Source organism: Haliaeetus albicilla, chromosome 23 (genome assembly GCF_947461875.1).
Source record: "Haliaeetus albicilla chromosome 23, bHalAlb1.1, whole genome shotgun sequence".
NCBI lineage: Eukaryota > Metazoa > Chordata > Aves > Accipitriformes > Accipitridae > Haliaeetus > Haliaeetus albicilla.
Genome location: NC_091505.1, coordinates 3,703,799 through 3,725,713, shown reverse-complemented (window position 1 = coordinate 3,725,713; position 21,915 = coordinate 3,703,799). Strand labels below are relative to the sequence as shown.

The 21,915-nt window shown below is 42.2% G+C and overlaps 1 protein-coding gene across 5 annotated transcripts in view; it reads right to left on the bottom strand.

Moving 5' to 3' along the window:
• The window catches only part of AMOT (angiomotin), a 61,902-nt gene that overhangs the window by 8,678 nt on the left and 31,309 nt on the right, over nucleotides 1-21,915 (bottom strand). For all 5 annotated transcript variants that reach the window (XM_069810935.1, XM_009920936.2, XM_069810939.1 and 2 more), the window contains 5 exons: nucleotides 17,162-17,615; nucleotides 15,204-15,348; nucleotides 13,700-13,792; nucleotides 10,847-10,992; nucleotides 174-323 (listed from right to left, as the gene is read on the bottom strand). In XM_069810935.1, the coding sequence (XP_069667036.1) occupies nucleotides 174-323; nucleotides 10,847-10,992; nucleotides 13,700-13,792; nucleotides 15,204-15,348; nucleotides 17,162-17,615 (988 nt within the window). The remainder of the gene's footprint in view (nucleotides 1-173; nucleotides 324-10,846; nucleotides 10,993-13,699; nucleotides 13,793-15,203; nucleotides 15,349-17,161; nucleotides 17,616-21,915) is intronic.

The following is a 21,915-nucleotide window of genomic DNA, read 5'->3' as shown; positions in this document are numbered from 1 at the left end:
AAATTAAGTAAAAACAATACAATGGCCAGCAAATCCATGATTCTAGCTACCAAAAGAAAAATTTGTTAATTTTACAAGATGGAGAAAACCACTGCCCTTCTTTTATTTGTGGTGTGGGTTATACTGTACAATCCTACAAGAAACCTAGTATGGCACAGGGAAACAGCAGGTACCTGCTGCATCCGGAGAGATTCCAGCTCTCTCTCCAGCCGGGTCCGCAGCCTATGTTCCAGCTGTTCCCGTTTCTCACACGCTGCCTGCAGCTGAACCAAGGCCTGCTGCATCTTCTCCACCTTCTCAACATAGACCTGCTTCTTTTTGAGCTGAAACAAAGGAAGAAAATGCAGCATAAGTTAAATAATGAGAACAAGTGAGTGAACTTCTGGCTTTGTAAACACTGCAGAGCACAGAAGCACCAGCTGGGAAGAACATGTCCAGATGACTGCTGTCAGTGTGCCTCAGACTCCTACTCTGGACTTGATACTCAGGATGATACAGGTCTTTCCCACCTCTGCTTTCCTGCGAGGTATATTTGTTCTTTTTGTCCTCAGCAACCCCATGGTAATGATGGGGAAACTGAGGTAATTATCTGTTGCAAATGACTGAGAACAGCAATGGGCTAGAAAGGGCATCTGAGTTCATAATAAAGAGTGTTTAAATGCCTTGATATGTTATCAAAGTAACTGTAGCAAAGACAGCATTTAGAGCTGGTCCACAAGTTGGGAACACTTTTCAGTGCAATACTGAAAATTGCTGGCAGTGTTTTTATGAGATTAAGCAGAAACTGAATCAAAACTTGTAGGATCCTATTCCAGTCCCATAACTATAAAATAATTAATAGGATCAAAGCATACACTAGACGTGGCCTGTGCTCTCTCCATACTGCAGCCAGATTTATTCTAGCAGTCTGGACAGGTATCTCGGTCATCTTCACCCAGTGTGACCTCAGAGGCCCTGCTCCATTTCTTGCCCCTGAGCTTCTGTCCTCCTCTATCATTCATCCTGCAAACCAAGCTGCTATCCTGCCTCACGGTAAGCAATGAAAACTATCATGCTGAGACCCCCAATAACTGTCTTAGCAAGGTTAATCCACAGTTCAGGCAGAATAAAACCAAACTAAAATATGAATTAAAAAAAAAGAATAAAACACACCCAAGGCCCAGCTCTATTCTAATATATGGAATACTGCACACCTATGGACATAATTTTCTGTTAAGGAGAAGACTAATAATCACAATTAGCTGGCCTTCTGCAGCAAATCTGGGGCATTGCTTTTTTAGCTATGATTGTCATAAACCCTGAAATACAAAAATAGCAGGAAGAAGGCAACTTTTCCCAACAGTCAGAGCCAAAGTCTAGAGAAGCACCACAATGCAAAACACAGACTCCCTTATGTGAGTTCAAAGAGCTACTCTACAGCTTCATGGAAGAAAAGTCCACTGAGGGATATTAAAGACAAAAGACACCACTTTTGGCTCAGGAAGTCCTTCTTGGAAGCAGAAAATATTCTGGGAAAGTACTGCTGTTTGTTGGCCCCATTCTGATAGTGTTCCCTAGAAATCTGCTTTAAGTTTTGGCAGAGACAGGATACTAGGCTTGCTGGGCTTTGATCTGAACAACATGAGCCTTTCTTACATTGCACCTTCCTTCCAAAAAAGTCTTATCATGTGTTTCTTCAAAATTTTCTCTTTTCACGCTCCTGTTCCTTGAGGCAATCTAGAGACTGCAATGTGAATACCAGAAAGAGAAAAATCTCCAAACACTAGTAATCACAGACATGGTATCCTTTTCTTCTCTTCATAAAGTCAGCAGGCATCTAATCTCACAGCATGAATGTTGCTGCCCTGGAGGATTTTCCCCAAACAAGTATTTTATAATAAAAGTTACAATAAATAGTGAGTAATCCAGCCAAAGGCCTTCCCACCAGTGCATGTACAGTAGAAAGGTATTTTTATTCTTTGATTGCTCAAGATTTCATGCTTGTTTGGAATGGGAGGAACAAGAACATTTTAATACAACTTAATATTCCACTGCTGCTCTGCAGAAAATCAATACAAATGTTATACTTAATAGATCTTTTTATTCCAGATCATAGTGCTTAATTACACTGATTTAAGCTTTCTCAGACTCCAGTAAAGTGTAGATTAATGCACTAGTTTTACACTTAGATTAACAGCAGCTCAAAGTAGTTCTGTAACTAGCCAAAAAATGATAAACTATGAGTCAGCAGCAGAACCTAGAAATGGAAAGTACTCAGTATCTTGGTTTTGCATATGAGCTTACTGACCTGGACAAGAGTAAGGAACAACCTAATAAACTTGCTAGCGGCAAAATATCATGCATCGAGCTGAATAATAATCTCTTGAAAATCAGCTCTCGTCCCCCACTCTTCTGTGTAAAAATTAAGGAAGGAAGGATGGATATTTGGTCTCTTATTACCTACCACAAAGCATTTACATTTCTGAAAAGTTTTTTAACACACAGGTAAAATTCTCCTTGCAAAAGTAGCCACCGACAACATTTTACTAGTTTCATAATTAATAAACCTGAGTATGCATATATGTGGATTAACATTTTGGCCTGCATTCAAAGAATACCAAGAGCCCAGCCAAAAAAAGAATTAGGACACAGAAATTCCACTGAAACATTCACTTTGAAAGTGCTCCCATCAGCCAAACCTGCAGGTGAAATGTTGCAACACAAGCTGTTGCCCAACTTAGCAGCACTGCCTGCACATGCCTAACTTATGCACCAGACCTAAAGTACAGGCACAGCTTGTTCAGTGGCTTTTCATGAAGACAACTTTTTTTTTCTCCTTCACAAAATACACTTCATCTTCCAGCATCAGGAAGAATTAGGAATGTTAGAAAATTTGGGAGGAGGTGGGGCGTGTGTATTTTTTTTAATGGCTTAAAACCAGAATTAAATCAGGAATCCCTCAAATAATTTTCCATTTTTTGGAACACAGATGTTCAGTAAGCTTTACAGGCATGCATGTGCTCCAGACAACTCAGCTTTCCTAAGGTGTCTTTTGACACAATTATCCTTTATATATGAGATTGTTTCATTTCATGTACTCGCTGCACTCAGTCAACTCACTGCATATTCTGGCGGTGTCATTTATTTAGAGCTCTGCCATCTCTGCTACTGCAAGTATTTGTGAGGAACAATTTACCTTTCTGTGAACCACAAGTGGTAGCACTGAAATTTAATTTATTTATTTATTTAAATCTTTCTGACTTTATCTGTTATCTCAACGTAAAGAGGATCAGGAATCATTCTTCCAAGCACAGAGGGATTTCATTACCATAAATTGAGAGTATGATCATGTTTTCCTAAGACGGGAATTGGAAACAGTTTCCTGAGTATTGCCAGGGTGCTGCAGACATAAATGAGATGGGAGGAAGAAAAAAAGGCAGCATGCTGAGGCTTGTTCTTGGTCATTTGCCATGGATTCCCCACCCTCTCTCTTCCAGCAAAGAGCTGAAACTGGCTGCTTGGTGCCAAGGGCCACAGTAACATCTACCACGGGGGAGATGGCATCAAAGGATGCTGGAATTCTCAACAGGCCTTGCAGTGAACACGTGCTCTACATAAGAGTTCATTCCTGAAGCTTTACAAGGATGCAGTCACGCCCTTCAGTATATAATTTTAAATAAATTTGACAAGATAGTAATTTTCCTTTTGACGGTACTGCATTTAACTAATAAGCAAGCTCATGCTCACATAATGTATTGTAACTGTTTTGCCTTGAAGGGTGCTCTGAAAATGCAAAGCATTCTACTCATAATAGTATCTTTATTATAACACCTCTTTAAGACGGCAAGATCTCAAATAACCTCAGTGCACGTCTGGAAGCTCAGCACGACTGTATGCCTTCCCAGCATTTCCTACAGCACACAGCAAACTTTAATCATGTGCATATCTTCTCCAGGTCAATCCCTAACTGCTTTGGAAAATGTCCTAACCAAGTATCAGAGGTCAGGCTTTAACTCAACAAGATTTTCTAATTAAACCATTGTAAACAAGAGCAGTCACTCTCCAGTTCACATCCACTACAATGCTTACATAAATTCTGCAACAGGACCGAAGACAAGAAAAATAAAGAAGGCAAGGACTGGCTTGGGACTCTGCAGAAATCTAGTATGCAAAAGTGTGAACTGATGCAGAGAATATCCCTGAAACATTCCCTGGCCTCCTGATAAAGTATTTCTAACTTCATTTTATTTCCTCTATCCCTTGTCAAGATTGCTTTCTGCAGTTGAAAGCCAGCTGGGAGAAGCAGGATACGCTTGGGATTTGGAGGCTTCCTTGCTCACAAGAGTCTGGCTGACCCGAAGAGCAATCTGTTTCCAAGTTAGTCAGAAAGATTTACTGCCTGAGAATGTCCGCACACCAATATCCCCAAACTGCAGGGCTTCCAGCAATGGAAAATGAATCAATCACTCTAAACATACAGGGATAAAATGATTAAACAAATTCACTAAACCTAGAAAACAAACTAGTCCTCAGAACCTTTTTGCAGGAAAATTTCCTAAGACAACTTAATGCCTGGCAGCAGGCAACCTGCAGGTTTCTCTGCTACAGAGAGCACTTGCATGGTCTAAAATCAACGGCCAAGGACAAAGCGTTCCTGTCAGAAATAGGGACATTTGATTATTACTCCAACTGCCCAGCAGAAAATGGATTAACATTCTAAAAGCCAAACAAATCCTGTTCCTTCATCTGATTTAGGCTTCGACAAACCATGCAATCTCTTCCAGGGATCCCAGGTCCTTGCATAAGAAAGGCTCTGAAAAGGGCATGGAGTTTTCATGCACGCAGCACAGGGAGCAGGGGCATACAGGAATGAGGAATTTTCACTGTCAAGTCACTAGAAGCAAGGGAGGTAGAGGCCGTAACATCCTCCAGACTGGAGCTGCCTCTGCAGGACAAACACAGTCCTGGACGTAGCAGGTGAGGGGGAAGGAAGGATCTTCTTTTGTAAAGAGATTCATCGCTTCCAGATGCGTTACTCAGCAAAGAGTTTTTCTGGGGAAGAAGAGAAGACTTCCTGCATAGCTAGCAATGATTCAGAAACTCTCCCAGGCATTTTGACAAACCCAGCCATTACCCTCTTCATCTTGGACAGCTCCTATTTCAGCAAATTGGTAACACTCGTCAGCATCTGCTTGTCTCCCACCCACTATTTCTGATGTCTTCAAAGTCCTTTGTTTAATATATTCAGGGTGTTTTCATTACATTCTGGTTTATCCTAAAGCTGAATCCATTCAGATGCAGCTGAAAATGTGTTTCCCCACAAGAATTTGCCTGCTATGGCAGAAATGTAGTAAAAAAAAAAAAAAAAAAAAAAAAGACAGCAAGCACGTTTAAACTACGTCTCCCTCTTGCAGTTGGAATATATTCCTCTAGGATGCCTTTGAACCCTCAGTTTGTTTGAATTCAGGCCCAATAAGGCGCCACCGGCCTCAGCAAGAACTCATGCTGAAGCAATTTGGTAACACTATCCTCTTGCTAGGGAATAGTGTTCGTTGTACGGGAATGTCATAATGTCATCTCTCCGTTTGTTTGTGTTAAAGTAAGTTATAACTCTGAAAGCCACCTCTGGAAAATTACTAACAGGCAGAATATGAGAGGTAGTGACAGGGCAATAAAAAGCCAGTTCTACATTGTTACAAGAACGCAGGTCATTACAAACATACACACATACTAGTTACAGGGAAGAGAGGGAGTTTTCTTTCCTCTCCACCCTACCCATTCATGAATGATAAGCCATCCAAAAAGTGTCTCCTTTAAAAGCAACTCTGTCCTGAAAGGAGTAGTTATGTAGCTCTGAGATTCTAAGTATTTAAGCGAGACAAAGCTGTGGAGACTAGGAATATCTTTTTATAGACCCAGAGAAGTGACTGGAAAAAAACAGACAAGCCTTCAAGCACACAAACTCTCCTTTGGGTCTCTTCCCTACAAGCCAGAGCTCTGTTCTGAAAGTATCTCAGACACAGCATATAAAGTACAATAGATGTCATTTGGAAATGAATGTTCCTACATTTCCCCACAGACAGAACCATCACTGTTATCAGAAATAGTGTGCTATTTCTCTCCACAATAGCTGAGTGGGAAATGAATATAATATATTAGCTCTGATATCTGGTTTATGTTGAATTCTGATGGCTGAAAGATCTTGTCGCTTCTAAATACAAGCCACTTTTAGAAAAGATATTTCATTCAAACTTCTTCCCTTTCCCCAGCCCCCAATTTGCACCCATTAGAGAGGATGTCTGGCTTCTCTTTCCATTGCAAGGTGTGCACATGAGGACGGCAAAGAGTAGATATAAATATCTTCTTAGTAGCAGTCACTATTTTTCAAAGCTGTCTCCTTAAGGCACTCATTAAAACAGTGGCTTGTAAAGTGGTGGAGCAAAGGAGTAGAAGTTATGCTACTATAAAAAAAAAAACACAAACTTTTTTCAAGTTGAAGTGTGGTCTTGCATGGTATGAATTAACCAGGGTAAGCAGAAATGACCAAGTTCAAGAAAAGTTCTGGAAATTCCTTTTCTTTTAAAAAGTGTTAAAAACAGTAGCGATTGTACCCTCTACATCCAGCAGTTGTGGTTAGATAAAGTATTTGGCATCAAACTCCCTCCTGCAATATTACAAACCTGGTAAGGACTCACAATACGCCAGCATTTACCCTGAGTCTCAGGCTGGTCAGGACAGTCCTTTCTGTAAACCCAGCATTTCTGTCTTTGGCCCAGAGCAAAGTGAAGTTTAACCATCTGCTCTGTTTGCTGAAGGCTCTCAAGGTGTATGCTAGTAGATGTTGGTTAAATCATGGTAATGTGACTATTTTAAAAGCTCACACATAAAGGCCATCTGTGACCGTCTACCAGCTGCAAACCTGCTGCACACTGCAGCCATTCAAATGTTTACATCAAAATTGAGACCATCATGGCAATCCATGCTCCAAAATAAGAATTTTTCATTGCTTTAGCTGCAAATATCATTATCACTAACCATTTCTGACTGCCATATATGTTTTTAAGCTAACATGCATTTTACCTCAAATATATTCAACTTATCTCAAATTTATTGCATGTAATGAAAATAATTTGAAGTTTTGATTTTAAAAAACACAGGCTAATACTTCACTATGAACAATTTTAATAAGATGCTGACTCATGCATAACTGTGGAACGTGTACTACAGGGAAGAATGAAAATGGACAAGTGAAAAGAGGGGTTAATAACTGGGTATATTTATGTAGGGTAGAAAAGTAGTCAAGTTTAAATATTACATATAAAACATACACATACTTAGCAAGTCTGTTCGTAGACATATTTCAGCTTGTTTTAAATACTCATGATCATCCACCCTTTTTAGCACTTTGCAGAAATAAACTCCACACTATCGAAAACTTTAACGGCAGCTTGTTCCAAATTTGGAGGGTCATTTCACCCCTGCTAACAGTCCAGGGAAAGTATTCTATGAATGTCTACTTTTGCTTCCAACTGCTTCACACTATACTTCGGTATCTTCAAGATCATTCCTTTCTCCATCACATTTAGCATCCCTTTATCTCTTTCTTCCCTCTAACTTGGATGCTAAAATCCAGTATATATAAAAGCTCTCAAAGCTCCGTAAGAGTAGACAAGTGTCTACATTTTACAGACAGGTGGTTTTGTCCCAACTGGCAATTCAGGCAAAGGATTTAAAAAGAATCTGGAAGTTCCAATTCCAATGCAACATTTAAATTCAGCTGTAGTGATATATGTCTTATAGCTCTCGTTAGAACGGAAATATTCTTTTCATAAAGGATCTGCTGCATATAAGGCAGGGTAACTTTGCTTAATAGGAAGTCAAAACGGAGGGGGGGGAAAAAAGCTGAAAACTTACGTTACAGGATGCAACAACTGAAATATGCACACCCCCCTCAGGCCCTGAAGCAGAGTGGCTGCCAAACCTTAGCATAAGAAACTCCACCCTCTTCTGCAGGACTAGTTTGGAAATTCCTGACAATTACAGGGACTAGTAACTCAGATTAAACTGGCAGGAATAAAAGAAATAATTGACAAATTGTCCATATATCTTGGTCACTGAATGTCACTAACTCAGGCTGACATTTACAGTCCCTTCTAAATAGTGCCCTGAGCACTGAGCAGCTTGCTTGGCTGTCTTTAGGAAAGTTACCAAACAGCTCGGGGATTTCAGAAGTTCCCACAATTTAATGCTAATGAGGCAACAAATGCTTTATAATCCCAAGTATTTCATTAAAAAGTGATTTTGGAAACCTGCAAAAGTGACTTTTTACCCCTTCTGTTTCCCCTTATTCCCCCTCACCTTTAGGAAAAAGCAGAGTTAATTCCTGCTCCCTCGCTGAGACGCTTCCATATTTATCTACAACAGGAAGGGTGGCACTTCCTGCGCACCCTGGGATTCAAGCAAGGGTTGGATGCAAATGACCACAAACCCTCATGCAGGGCATTTTACTCTATACCAGCATTTGTGTGGTTTTTAAGCTATCATGCAATCTAGCCCAGAGTTACTTACCATTTTATTATTCTACCTAGGCAGAAATACTTTGCAACAGCACTGAACCCAATTCTTCTAGTAAAATGAGAGAGGTTTTGAAAAGAAAACATACAATTATTATTACCCCTAAAGGTTTCAACTTTACTGTGAGGGAGCCAATATTAGTGCCTACAGAGAGGTTCAACCTAGCCAAGTGCTGTGTGTGCTGGCCCCAGCTGACCACAGCACCTCAACACATGTTGACTCCAAGTCTGCGAATAGTCCAGGGAACTAGTCCTGTGTACTTGAAGTTAGTCACACGTCAGACTTTTAGTGTAATAAGGTGGTGAAATCTGAATGAAAGCCAAAGAGCTCCAATACACTGCAGGATCAAATGACAGAACAGTTTTAGAGCCAAAGAGAATCATGTCACGTTTAAATTACCCTATAACCTAATGCTCCCTGTCCCCCTGAGCAACAAAGGTGCAAGTTAGGCTTGCCAGGAGATGCTGCAATTTTAGTGAAATCAATGGACTCGTCAACTGTGCGCAAGGCTGAATGTGGCCAGTGATATTTAAGCATTCCTCTGACTCTCTTCTTCTTTTTTTATTATTATAATTTGTATTGCACAGAACCTGGTTCCCCAGTGATGGACCACAGCCTGGCAACGCTAAGTGCTGTACAAACGAAAGCTCCCTGCCCTCAAAGCTCACAGCCTGATTCTGGAACTGGAGACAACAGGCAGAAACACACACATAGGGCAGGCCAAGTAGACAGTCTCTGGGTTGGTATGAACAGCAGCAGGCTCTGTGGCCTAGCCCCTGTCAACCATGTTGCGAGCATCACAGCAAGGGATGCTTCAAAGCAGCCTTGCCGCTGTTTGCAGTGAAGGTGAGGACAGTCTGGGAGAAAGCACAGAAGTGCTTGTTTGGGGTGGGGAGGGAGGGTTGGTTGGAAATTGAGAAGGACAAAGGTAGAAGACATCTTCTCAGCAACCAGGGTAAGAAGAAAAACAGGGTTGGGTAAACCATGAGTGGCCTGGAAAGCAAAGAGGAACTGCCTGAATTTGATGTGGTGGAGAAAGGAAAGCGAGGTGGAGCACTGGGGAGAAAGGCTAATAAGGTATGATAGCAGGTAACCCTGCAACAACATCCTGAATGAGCAGAGCAGATCCAGGAGAGGAAGAGATTGAGGGATGGCTTCTATGAAGCCAAAGAGATTAAAAGAAGAGTACTGCCAGGGGAAAAAATTAAGGACGCCAGGGAGAGAAACACAGGAGGGTTCAGGAGAAGAGCTACTGAGGCAAATACAGACCTTAGAGAAGAGCAGGCTAAAATTAAGAAGGCAGCTACACCTGTACCTGGGAAAGGAGGAAGGCAGGCGAGACAAGATAGGAGGATGTTCACTTTGTTTTTGATCACTCCTTCTCTCTTGGCACAATGTGATCCTGAATGGAGAGAGAGACATAGAAGCAGACAAGGGGAGGGTTTGAGGAATGTCTCTGAAGGCAGCAAGATGCAGGTGGATATAGGCAGAGTGCTCAACTGAGGGTGATGGTGAGTGCTAGTAGGCAGGAAGATGGCAGAATTTAAGGAGGAGAGAAAAATCTGCAGTGGAGGAAGTGTGCTTGGTCATGAGATTTCCTCCAGAGGCTCTCTATGGAGGAAGAGTAGGAGTAAAGGAAGCAGAGGCTGGGAGTGGGAAATGGAGCCTTTGAGAGGAAAGGAGTAGGCGGGAGGAAAGAGGACGGACACTATGACGCAGAAGGGCAGAGAGGTGAGAGCCATGTGTGAGTGGCAGGGACAAGGCTACAAAAGAAACTGCTGTGAAAGCTGCCCAGCTAAGCAGCTCAAATGCATTATCCCCTCTTGGGAGGAAAGGGAGAGAAAACAACCAAGGTCATGCTCAGCTTATTACAAATGCTGGGCACATGCGGTGATCTGCACTGTGCACCACGATACCCTGGTGTAAGTGGAACACCTGGCAAGGGGACAAGCGGCATTCATTTGATATTAGTTAAAAGTCCATCCAGATCTGAATTTCTGCCAAGTTCAAGAGGTTGCCAGGGCTGGGATTTCAGTTCCAGCCCATTTTTATCAGTTGAAACAAAAAGAAAATGAAACATGGCTGCTTAGACGAAAGCACTTCCAAGGAAATACAGACCTGGGGCTTATCTCTGCACAGTTCAGTGGTTTAGCTAACCAACACAAAGCTAAGCTGATATAAACAGCTTTGAAGCAAGCAGATTTCCTTATAATTTGCACAAGACAAACTCATTCCCACAGTCACTTTTACTGGAACCCAAGCTACCCTAATTTCTCTCTCCCAGCATCTTTACCTCCTCCTCCAGTTTCACCACCTTGGCCTGAGCATTGTTCAAGGCCTGGTCTCGGATCTCGATGTGTCTTCGTTGGTCCTCATTGGTGGAGCGTGCAGCAGCCAGTTCTATTTCCAGTTTCTCTTTTTCCCGCTGTGTTTCCTTGTCTATCAAAATAAAGTGAGAGTTATCAATGGACAGCACTTGCCTCTACCCAGCTTTCAGGAGTCTTTCACTCCAGAGGTGAAGGAAAGATTGTACTGGAGCTTCTCACAAGAGAGAGAATGCAAATCTAGTGCTAAGGGGGGGGGAGGGGGGGGAGTGCATGGCTTTCAAAGAAGAGAAGGACTTGTAACCCTGAAAAACAAGCATGGTACCTTCAAGTAACAATTGTGCCACAGTGCTAGTGAGAAGGAATAGAAGGTGCATCACTCAGTACAGTTAGGTAATTTGCTCTGATTATGCCGATGGTTAGTGAAACTTGGCACCTCTTTACCTCTGAGCTTTCAGTGATGGAAAACAAACTGGGTAATTTTAATATCCCACGCGGGGAGACGAGATGGTAGACTTCTGTGCCTGAAAAACTTGTGCTCCTTTTTTTCACACTGACCCCAAGAACAGGAAGGCTGTTCTGCCTGGGGCAGCTGTCCTCCTTCTCAAAGTAACACCCAGTTGTCCCACTTTGCTGGCGGTACCATCAGAGGAGTCAGAAAACAAGTAAGAAATGAGAACTCCTCAGTCTTCCTCTATTGCCCTTAAAAACGACCCCCTGGGCCAGAACTGAGGCACATATATCTGTTCTGTCACTGCTCAAAGCAGACCTGCAGTTCAAGAAAGCTTTTTGCCCAGCACTGAAGGCTAGAAGGAAGGATAAAACCTTCCTTCAGTTCATGTCTGGTACTTTAAAGCCACCCCAAGCACAGCAGCTAGTCTTTTTCTGCTGCTCTCCAGAAAGAGCTGGACCTAGTGGGAGCAGCCATGCTGTGTGTTTCAGGAAGAGGGAATTGCCTTCATAAAAAAATAAATAGGATAAAATAATTGGGGACTGGAGAAATTATCACACAGGGGTGTAAAGCGAAGCCACAACACAGAGCTGATGTCCTCTGTATATGCTGTCATTCCCAGCTCAAGCCAACCAGCTACAATGATAACATTAGCACACTTGCTGGATACATAACCACAGAACACTCCCTGGAGTGATCTACACCCAGCACTGATGACACCAGAGAAACTGCATTCCAGAAACCAATATCCCACGACAAAGGAATGAGGACAAGGAGTGGAAGGCTTGAAAAACAGGAACTAGATCCTGGGTGTTAGGACAGACTGCATATGGAGTACACAGGCCCGTTTGTGCAAGCATGTGCATAACTATATTTACAGGGCCACAATTATTCCCTTTCTGCCAGCAGAGAGCCAGGAGCAAAGCTTTAGCAACACAGAGTAGCTAAAGATTCCCTTCTGCTAGGGAATCAACACAGCCCACACACAGGTTGCAAAACAAACCTGTCCACCAACAGCACCCAGAACTCTGCAGAGCAAACCCTGACTGCAACTCAGAACTAGCCTGTGACACAAGACACAAGGACAAAGGCTAATGTCACCACCTGCCTATTCTTTTCCCCATCTCTCCCATCCCAGTATTTTTCCTCCACCCAGGAAACGAGTTGCTGACAGTGTCAGCATGCTAAACTGTATTGCAGAAAATGGGCAGAGATGAGACAGGGTGGCATTATGCCAGCAGGTATCAATCAGTGCCAGCAATCTGTTAATCTGTAAGTGCTTGCAGCGAGGCTTTTGGAGGTTTTGTTCCAGACTTTTCCCCAAATAAGTACTGCTTCACTTGCAAGAGCCTACAGCACCCCTAGAAATGCTGGGACCGACAAAATAGTAGCACTATGGTCTCCACGTTCATCCAAAAGGAGAAACTGAATGTGAGGCCTCACAGCTTTGACCTTCCCACCTCTCTTGGTGAACCTATGAACCTCAAAGTCCACCCAACCAGTTTGAATGAGACTAAACGCACAGACTTTCCACTACCACCAGGAGTTTTGAATTCACACCCCAACAGCCATCTGCTTGCAACATAAGCCACAAGGAATAAGCTAAAGACAACATGAGAGGGACACCAGCATTTGTCAGAGTAGAAGCAGTGCACATTACACCACAGAAAATCTCTGTTTTGCAATTTTATTGCACTACCTTTTTATATAACAATTGGAGAAAAGTGAGCATTGTCTGCAGGGTGGAGTACACCATGGGATGACAGAAAAGTTGGCTCGACGCCATCGGCCTCAAGACATTTCAGTACAAAGGAAAAGCAGCATTTCACATCCGTCATTTTGGTTTGCCTTGTGATAAATCCACTGCTGTGGACAGAATTCGCGACTCTTACCCAGCCCAGCATACTGCAGGCAGTGTTCATCCCCTTTATTTTTGCTGAACTGGATAGGGTAGTGGCAAATTAAAGAGGAAAGAGATAGGAGACCTACCAGGTTCCAGTCCCACTGGCCCTAACTCATGCCAGGAGCCTTGTCAGCCTGGAAAGGTTTGATTCCAAAGCTTTCAGGGGACAAAATAGGTGGACAAAATATCTGGTACATTATGGGGTAAACATTAACTTTGCAGTTGAACTGCAAACTATATCTGCTCCAATATCTCTACTAAATGCCATCAGATGGACTTTACATACTGACAGAAAAGGAATTCTTGAATCCGTCCTCCTTTCTCCACTGCCAGTTTTGGACTGTCACTGCCCTGATTTCTGTCCCGGTAGAAAAGCAACAGATCTGAACTATGCTAACCTGATGCATTGTTATCCTTCCCAGGATGACTGGAGCATTTCTACTGACCCATAATGACTGTGTAACTCACTTTGTGCAAAGAGTTGAGAGATGGTTTTCCGATTGTCTTCAGACCCCTCAAATTCCTTCTCCGCAAGCTGCTTGTTGGCTGTCTCCATACGTTCTGCAAAATTTTTCAACAAAAGGAACACTAAATAATTAAAAACTTTCAAGTATTAAGTCACATCTGCTCAGGACATTTCTAACGCAAGCTAGGGGAATGGATCTCCTAATTCTACACAGCCAGAAGTAAAAAGCCTATCAGAAGCTGGCACTCACTTTTGCAATGTTTCTAATTATGTCCTTGAGAAAATATTCTCAATGAGACAAAACAGGTTAAATAAAGTTCCAATGAAATTACTTTAAACAATTATAACACATAGGAAGTTTTTTTTTCAATTTTTACAAATGTTAAAAGACACCTTATTTTTTCCACTGAAATAAATCGCACCGTGCAATTAAATGATTCCCTTATAATTCTCTACTAAATCTTAATAGCTAGAAGATTAAGTCACTGTTGTCCAATTACCTGACTTTAGGGAAAAGTGTAAAACCCCAAAGACAGCTTAACAATTCTGCTGCTGGCTGTTAGAAATTTCTATCAGTCTATGAAAATAAGAATGAAATGTTTATGCTGTGTTTTATTATCAATGAGATTATTTAATGCAGGCCTCTGTGTACTGTCCTTCTCGATAGCACTGGGCACTGTATGGCCTTACTTCTTGGATGCAAAACAATTTCTGGGAACACAGTCTTAGTAAGAGACTAGAGGCAGTGAGAGCAGATGACATGTAAGATAATCAGAAGGCTTTCATGAAAAAATTGAACTTGCAGTTTAAAAGACTGATTGTGCACCTTTAAACATCTCAGACTGCAGATGTTTTTTGCCTTTCAAACTTACACAATGCTTAAACTTTTACCCACGTTAAGGTCAAATACCATTCACCATCGCTCTCCACTGCCAGCCGTCATACTGCCTCAGCCTCTTAGCAAGAACCAGACACTAATAACATCTCGCTCTGGAAAAGGAAGGGAGATCCAAAAAAACAGATGCCTACATTGATAAGGAATGACAAGACCTTCAGGAAGAACAGACAGTCTGCAGTTTGTATGTCAGTGCAAAAGGGTCACTGGACAGGAAATAAAGTGAACACGCCTGGTGTGGGATTAGGCAGTCAGCAAAACGTCTTTCCAATTGTATAAACTGAACAAATTGTACAAATTGTGTCTAGGATATAAGACAAGAGAGAACTCCAGGCTTGCATCTGGTTTATGGTATTTGGCTTATCACGTTTCTTCTCAATGAGAAACAGGCTGGAAATGAGAGACTACAGCACTCTCCTAAACCTGTCTTTTCCATACTCTCAGCAAGCGCTTAAAATCTCAGACTACTGAATATACCTGAGTATCCTGTCATATTCTAGTTGTGTCGACAGACACAGTGAATTCTGCAGCAGAACACTGTCCTGCCAAGTAAGTACAACAATTAAAAAAAAAAAAAAAAAATTGAAGAACAGAAGTTTTACTTCATTCACCTCTTAGATCCCTGTTGAAATCATGAAGCCTACGAATTTCTCCTTCCAGTTTGTTTCTCATGGCCTTTTCCAGGGCATCCCGCTTAGAGGATGATTTCTCCAGGTTTTTGTACGCCTCTGAAACTTGCTGAATTTCTGTTTCCAGCTGCAGTGGAGGTGAAAACAAGCACTTACTATTTTATCACTAACAATTCTTTTCATTCAGTCTCAGAAAAGAGATTACTTTCTCTCAAGTTTTCTTTATTGAAAGAAACCTACACCTACACATTAAGTAAAATGACAGTTTCAGGTTCGTGATGGATCCTTCTGTATAAAGAATACCAATGGCTGAAACAAAGATCTGGACTCTCCTTCCAGACTCCAGCTCTGTTTCCCCAATATTATCAGAGTATAGGTACGGCAAATTGAAGAAGTGTAAATGTAATCTATTTTTTTCTAAGACTGGGGCAGTTTGGCACTACTGTTAGTTTGGGCAAAAAGCATTTATATAAACAGCTAATGCATTATGAAGTTGAGTAAATAACATGAAACAAGGCAGACAAAACTATGCTAAAAAAATGCTAGCGACAGATTCTGCATTACTGATGAATTCTGCAGTTTTGTAATTGTTATGGTCCAAAATTCACAGTAAAACCTCCTGATGTTCTATGTTTACACTTCTACAACTTAGTTGTGCTTTTAAATATTCAATTTACTAAACAGGGGAGGGAAACGTTTGCAGTAAAATAGGTTTTATCCTTCATTCTAGCCTTCAGTATAAAGCTTCTGTGATCACCCAGAGAAGGAGATTCACTTCTAACTCTCCTTACTAGGCATGGTTTGCATTGCTATGGAAGTATGGATCCACATAATAGCAAACCTCATAAGCACTGCCTACAGCAAGTGATCAACAGGGGGCTGGAGGGAAGTGCACTTTTATCCTTCATTATCAGGAAGCTGTCAAACTTTCTCTAAAGCATTTCCTGGCCAGGAACCTTCCAAAAAAAATACAACAAAATGAACATACGTCCCTGAAAAGAGGTAACATAGGGAATAATGAGTGTGGAAAGCCACACTGGTGACCTGAACCAAAGAAAGTGTTTTAAGCAGTCACACATTTTTATGGCCCCAGAGACTGCTTAGTGCAAAGAGCACAGCAAGGCCCACAAAGTCCTAAATTGCAAGTAGCATCAGTCTTTCCACAGCTGCAAGGCAAAAGCAAAGCTGACCTGCTGCACAGCTTAAAACCACTGGTCATCAAGAAGTTATTTCTATGAGGCTGCAATGAAAATACCTCTACACATGCATGTTAATGATGGGTCTCCCTGGGATATTTTTTTTAAAACATTTTAGTATCACGTACTCTACTTGTTTCATAAAGCCAAAAGTGGCAAACAGCTCAATCCAAACCAAGGTATTAAGTTTTCAGGGAAGTTGTGTGGTACTCAGAGAGTGACAAAGAAGCATTACAGTCCTCCAGTCCAAATGTCTTTAATGTAGCCATAGCAGCAGTACTTGCCTTGCACACTGTCCTGCCAACCAGTTTTGTAGCAATGTCCCCTGTTGCCTCCTTGAATGACTATGGTCTCATGTCATTCCAAACAGGCCCTTCCTGCAGTTTCTAAAGTCTTTTAGACTGATGGGAAAATGAAGCCTGCTGCTATCCTGGACACAAGAACACTAGTTTTAATTTAACCAAAAGAGCCAAGCAGTCAGCCTCTTCAAGACAGCTGATGAGGATGCTCTTTTGAGCATGGTCAATAAACTGTTAGAATAAAACTGAAGGCTTTGATTCTATCTTCTGACAAAGTTAAGCTGCTGCCCAAAGGGACAAGATACAGACTAATCAGTCTGCATATAAAAGACTCTAAAGTAGATAATCAATCCCTTAAGCAAGGAATGTAACAGTTGCAGATTAGATGATTCAATTATGGATGGTACTAGACACAGGAGAGTGCCTGATATCCCAAAACACCCACCTTCTGCAGCCGGGCTACTTTCTCGTAACACCCATCCAGCTCCTGTCGTAGAGACCGGTTCTCTTCTGACAGGATTTCCACCATCTGCTGAGCCCTGGAAACTATGGCAAAAGGATCTACTTGCATCTGCTGATACGGGGAAGGTATCTGCTGAGCCCGGGACATTACTGAATAGGAATCGCCTTGCTGCTGCTGCGGGCCTAGGAAGGGCTGGCATAGTCGGTACAAATCTCCCTGATGGACTTGGTTTGACAGGAATGGCTGCTGGGTCCGTGGCAGAATGCCAGGATCTCCCTGGCTTGGAGTCAGAGGTTGCTGATGCTGGGAAGGGGACAGTCTGGATGGTGGTGGAGACTGAAGCAAAGTCAAAGATCCCAGGGATGTCAAGGAAGAAGTTGGGCTGTGGTGGTGAGGTGGTCTCTGTTGTAACTGCAGCTGCACATCGGGGTTCTGCCTGGAAAATCAAGAGCAGAAGCTCCATCAAAGTCATGCAGAAGATGGTGCACAACCCCACTGACAAGGCCTGTGATTCCCACACAAAAGACTCGTATGTGAGGTTTTCCTCATTTTTCTAAGTTTGTTTTAAAAAAATGCTTCAAAATCAAATCATTATCAGAAAATATAGTCTAAGTGCACAAAGGTCTTTCCTTAAGTCTGTTTTGTACGGAAACACTAAGAGAAACTCCATCAAAAACTACTGACCAAAATTATTTTTGTAACTTTTCTCCACACTTTGTGGATAAAACAGCTAAACTAAGGACTGTTAGGAATGGGGTCTTTTGCTGTGTCCTGAAATGTGCCATCTCTCATGGAGAAAACAATGAATTTTGTTCTGCAATTCAGGACACAGAGTTAAAGGGATTGGCTAAGCTCTGTGCTAGTATGCCAGCACCACCGATTCGAGCTTTCTGAAATACCAACCAACACGCTGCAGCCTGGTCAAATGACACAGTTAAAGGATCTGAAAACCAATGTAAGAGTCAGAAGCAGCCTTTTGATTAAGAACCACCCTCAGTCCTATGCAGTAGGTATGTTTACTGCTCCTAACAACAACCTCTATAGGGTATCAGACAGATCTAGCAATCTATAACATGCTTGAGTCTATCACAGAACTAACTCCAAGCTACACCAGCTCACATTTCCCAGGCGCTGGAGATCCCCAGCAAAACTTCAGCTGGATTAGCCAAGTAAGAAATCTCTCTTAGAAGATTGTGTGGATTTATCGTGCTTGGATGACCTCAGGAGGCAGGTTTTGCTTCCTCCTCCAAAGACATTCAACCTTTAACTTCTCTGGATGTTCTTTATTCTAACAGTTGAAGTCACTCCCTCTCCATGCTGCAGCCAGTCTCTTCTTAAGCACAGACCTCAGCCTGATGCAGACCCAGTCTGGCAGTTCAACGTGTTCTGAAACACTCCTGTTCTTCTGGTAAAATTTCTCACCCTTTGGGATGCAGTTCAACCCTGCAGCTGGAAAAGCACATAATGTTGTTCCACCTGGCCATAGCTGCTACAGAATCCCCCCACGACTGCCTGCATTCACAGGAAGGACCCTACATGCTTGCTCTGCTGAGTGCAGTAGGGGTACTCGATGTACAAGACAGCCTGCAGCATAGCTCTCCCACCACACCAGGAGCATTAGTGGCATGTCAGTTGACAACAGCAAGCATGAAGCTGAACTGGGAACTAAGGGGTTACACAACGGGCTTCTCAGCCGATGTGCAAACACTCAGCATCATCCTTCCTGTTCTCTGCAGAAAGAACGCATCAACTCTTCATACCCGTCCAAAGAGGAAACGTCTGCATTACTCACATCTGGCTGGCAGTGCATGTAGGAGTTCGTACATCTCAGCCCAGCACAGGGTTTGCTATTTCAGTATCACGCATCTTATGTCTTATCTTCCCTGCTTTCCAGCAAAGAAGGTGCATAGAAACCTCCAAGCTGATGCTGAAATTCCTTAATGGGGAAACAAATCTAGCCTTTGTCACTTAGGAAAAAACAAGTAATTACTGCTCTAGTTACTGTTTCTCTCATTCTCACACTCAGGTGACCCTGCCAGCAACACCATTTCAGGAGCTGTATTTCCCCAGAAATGATCACATGCAGCATGAGGATCTCAGGGTCATGCAGAAGAGAGATGTGCAATTAATTTCCTCAGGAATGTTCAGTTTAGTAGCAGCAATTTCATTCTTCCCCTCCTGGGGTCAGCTCTACTTATCGTTGCATTTATTTCATTACCTTTATTTGCGAGTTCTCATAATGAAGAATGAGGCAAAACCATCACATGTCATGCTCAGGGTCATCTGGTTTGTCTCAGGTGGTTTCCAGCTCCTTTCTTAGCTCACACAGTTATGTGCGGAGTTAAAACTTTGCATCTTTAGAAACCACCTGTCTCCTTGAGCTTATTCTTTACCTAACATCACGCACCTCTGTTTTAATCAATTACGGAATAACCTTGCTGTGACATTTAATCTATGATGACCTACAGAGGTTAGATCAAAAGAGATACGTTGCTAGTCTGCCTCATGGATGCAAAAAAACCACCTTTCCAATTTTGAACCTACAAAATACTCTCTTCCAGTCTGAAAACAACCTGAAGCAGTTACTCAGAGAGACTGACTCTGCTGATCTCAGTGTGTCAATATTGTAAGCCTAATGAGGACTATTTAGATGCCAATGTTAACAATTTGAGCTATTTGACTAAAAGCATCTCGTTATTCTGCCATCAGAGACGCATGGGCAAAATCTTGCTATTTCTGCAGGACATGAGCACTAATGAAAGGAACACAAAGATGGCCAAAGACAAAAACCAGCAGCAGCTAAATTCTGAAGGGACAGTCTTTGTACTGACATGCCTGGTAATGACATTTTTTTTAAACCTATTGTAAGGAACAACTCTAGGAAATCATGGCCGAGTATTTCTAAACAAGATACATTTCCAAGACTTCCAGCATCTTGGCCTCACATCCAAAGCCTCTCATAATCTTGAAATTATACCATTCTTGTGAGTTCAAGCTAAAACATGGGAGCTGGGAGCCTCTAGTTCTGTTGCATTACCAACAGCATTAGAGCTTCCAAAATGTCACAAATGCATTTATATTCCCAGCAATATGAGATAATGCAACTGGGCTAATACATCCTATCTTTAAAAAAAAAAAAAAAAAAAAAAAAAATCCTAGTAACCTCACAGTGACAACTAGACCTTTTAAGATATTGTATGCAAACTTTTACACACACATTCAAAGAACTTTTTAGCATCCCGACTATTTTCAATTTTGTCTTATAAAATACTTATATATATTTTGTGGGTTCACAATACCTATCTCTGAGATCCCTCAGATTAACATGAGAATTGTGGAATTTATTTCTCTGGTAAACCAATTTTGGACTGAGAGATTCGGAAAGGTAAATGAACACAACTGGACTTCTCAAGATTTTGAAGCCAGACTGCAAAATTCTAAGGTACAAATCACTACTGGGGTCACCTAACAATTGCTAATAGAATCACAGTAGAAACTTCCCTCCGTGAGAGAATCAGTCCTCCGGTAACCCTGCAGTAGTAAGCAAAATTATATCCGAACTAACCACTTCATGCAAAAATGCAGAAAGACTCTCAAAATACACAGAAAACAAATTTACACAATTTCCTTCCATTTGCCTCAGTGTCATAACGACCTGAAAACCCCAAATGCAGAGCAGTAATTCCCACAAGTGTTTAAGCATAATTTTACAGGCCACTTCATTTTGGAGACCGTATCATGCAAGGATCTCTGCTTCCCTTACAGTCCCTGGCGCGTATCAGAGGAACACACCACGCAGGCCAAGTACAAACCTGGATTTATGGTTCTGCAACTACAAGGGTCACATTAGCTTTTAAGTCATGAAGACAGAGAAATGGAGTAAGGGCAGCTCTGCGAGCAAACCTAGCTGTCAGGAGTCCTGAGGCTGCCAGGATTGCAAACATCAAGTCACGCAGAAGAGCTGCGGGTAGAGCAACAAAGTGGGGAGGGCAGAAGAATGAAGAGATCAGGAAAGGTCTCTGGCTCGTTAAAATTTTTTCTGCTTTCCCAGCTTCTCCTGCCTGTTTCACATTCAAGAAGCTACAGTTCCCCTCTCTTGCACAGCCCTCCTGCACAAACTGGGAAACGTTGACTGCAGGAGGGAGCAGACTCCACTTGATTAGACAGCTGAAATCAAACCGATGCATTTTTGTTCTGCTTCCTAGTCATACCTGATTATCCCCCGCTTTGATGCTGCTCAGGGGAACGCAGCGCACAGAAGTGATTTACTAATTATGGGACAAATTCTGCAGACCTCCTTCTCAAAAAGCTTCTGTGAAGTCAATGGGATTAATCACCACAGCAGGAGCTCAGTCATTTGGGCTCCGAACAGAGGATGGCGCTTGAATCAGAGAGACGGCAAGCTTCCTCTGCACCCAAAACTGTATCAGCGCGAGCCCGTTCTCCCTCGTCTCTCGCTGTTCTGCCACAGGAGACCTTGCAGCTCCACAGAACGCTGAGCCCAAGGCACCCATCTTCTCCTCTAAGACCTGAAAGTTTGTTTTCATCACCAATGCTAAAGGGCAGTTGAGGTATTAGGGAGAGAATAGGATTGTGGAGCTTCACATGCAGCCAGCACTCTTCTGAACCTTCTTTAAAATTTCCAAATAACAGCATAGATGCTTCTGGCATGCCCAGTATTTACATTAAACCAACATCATTACGAACATATACGTGTTCCCAAACTTACACCGCCC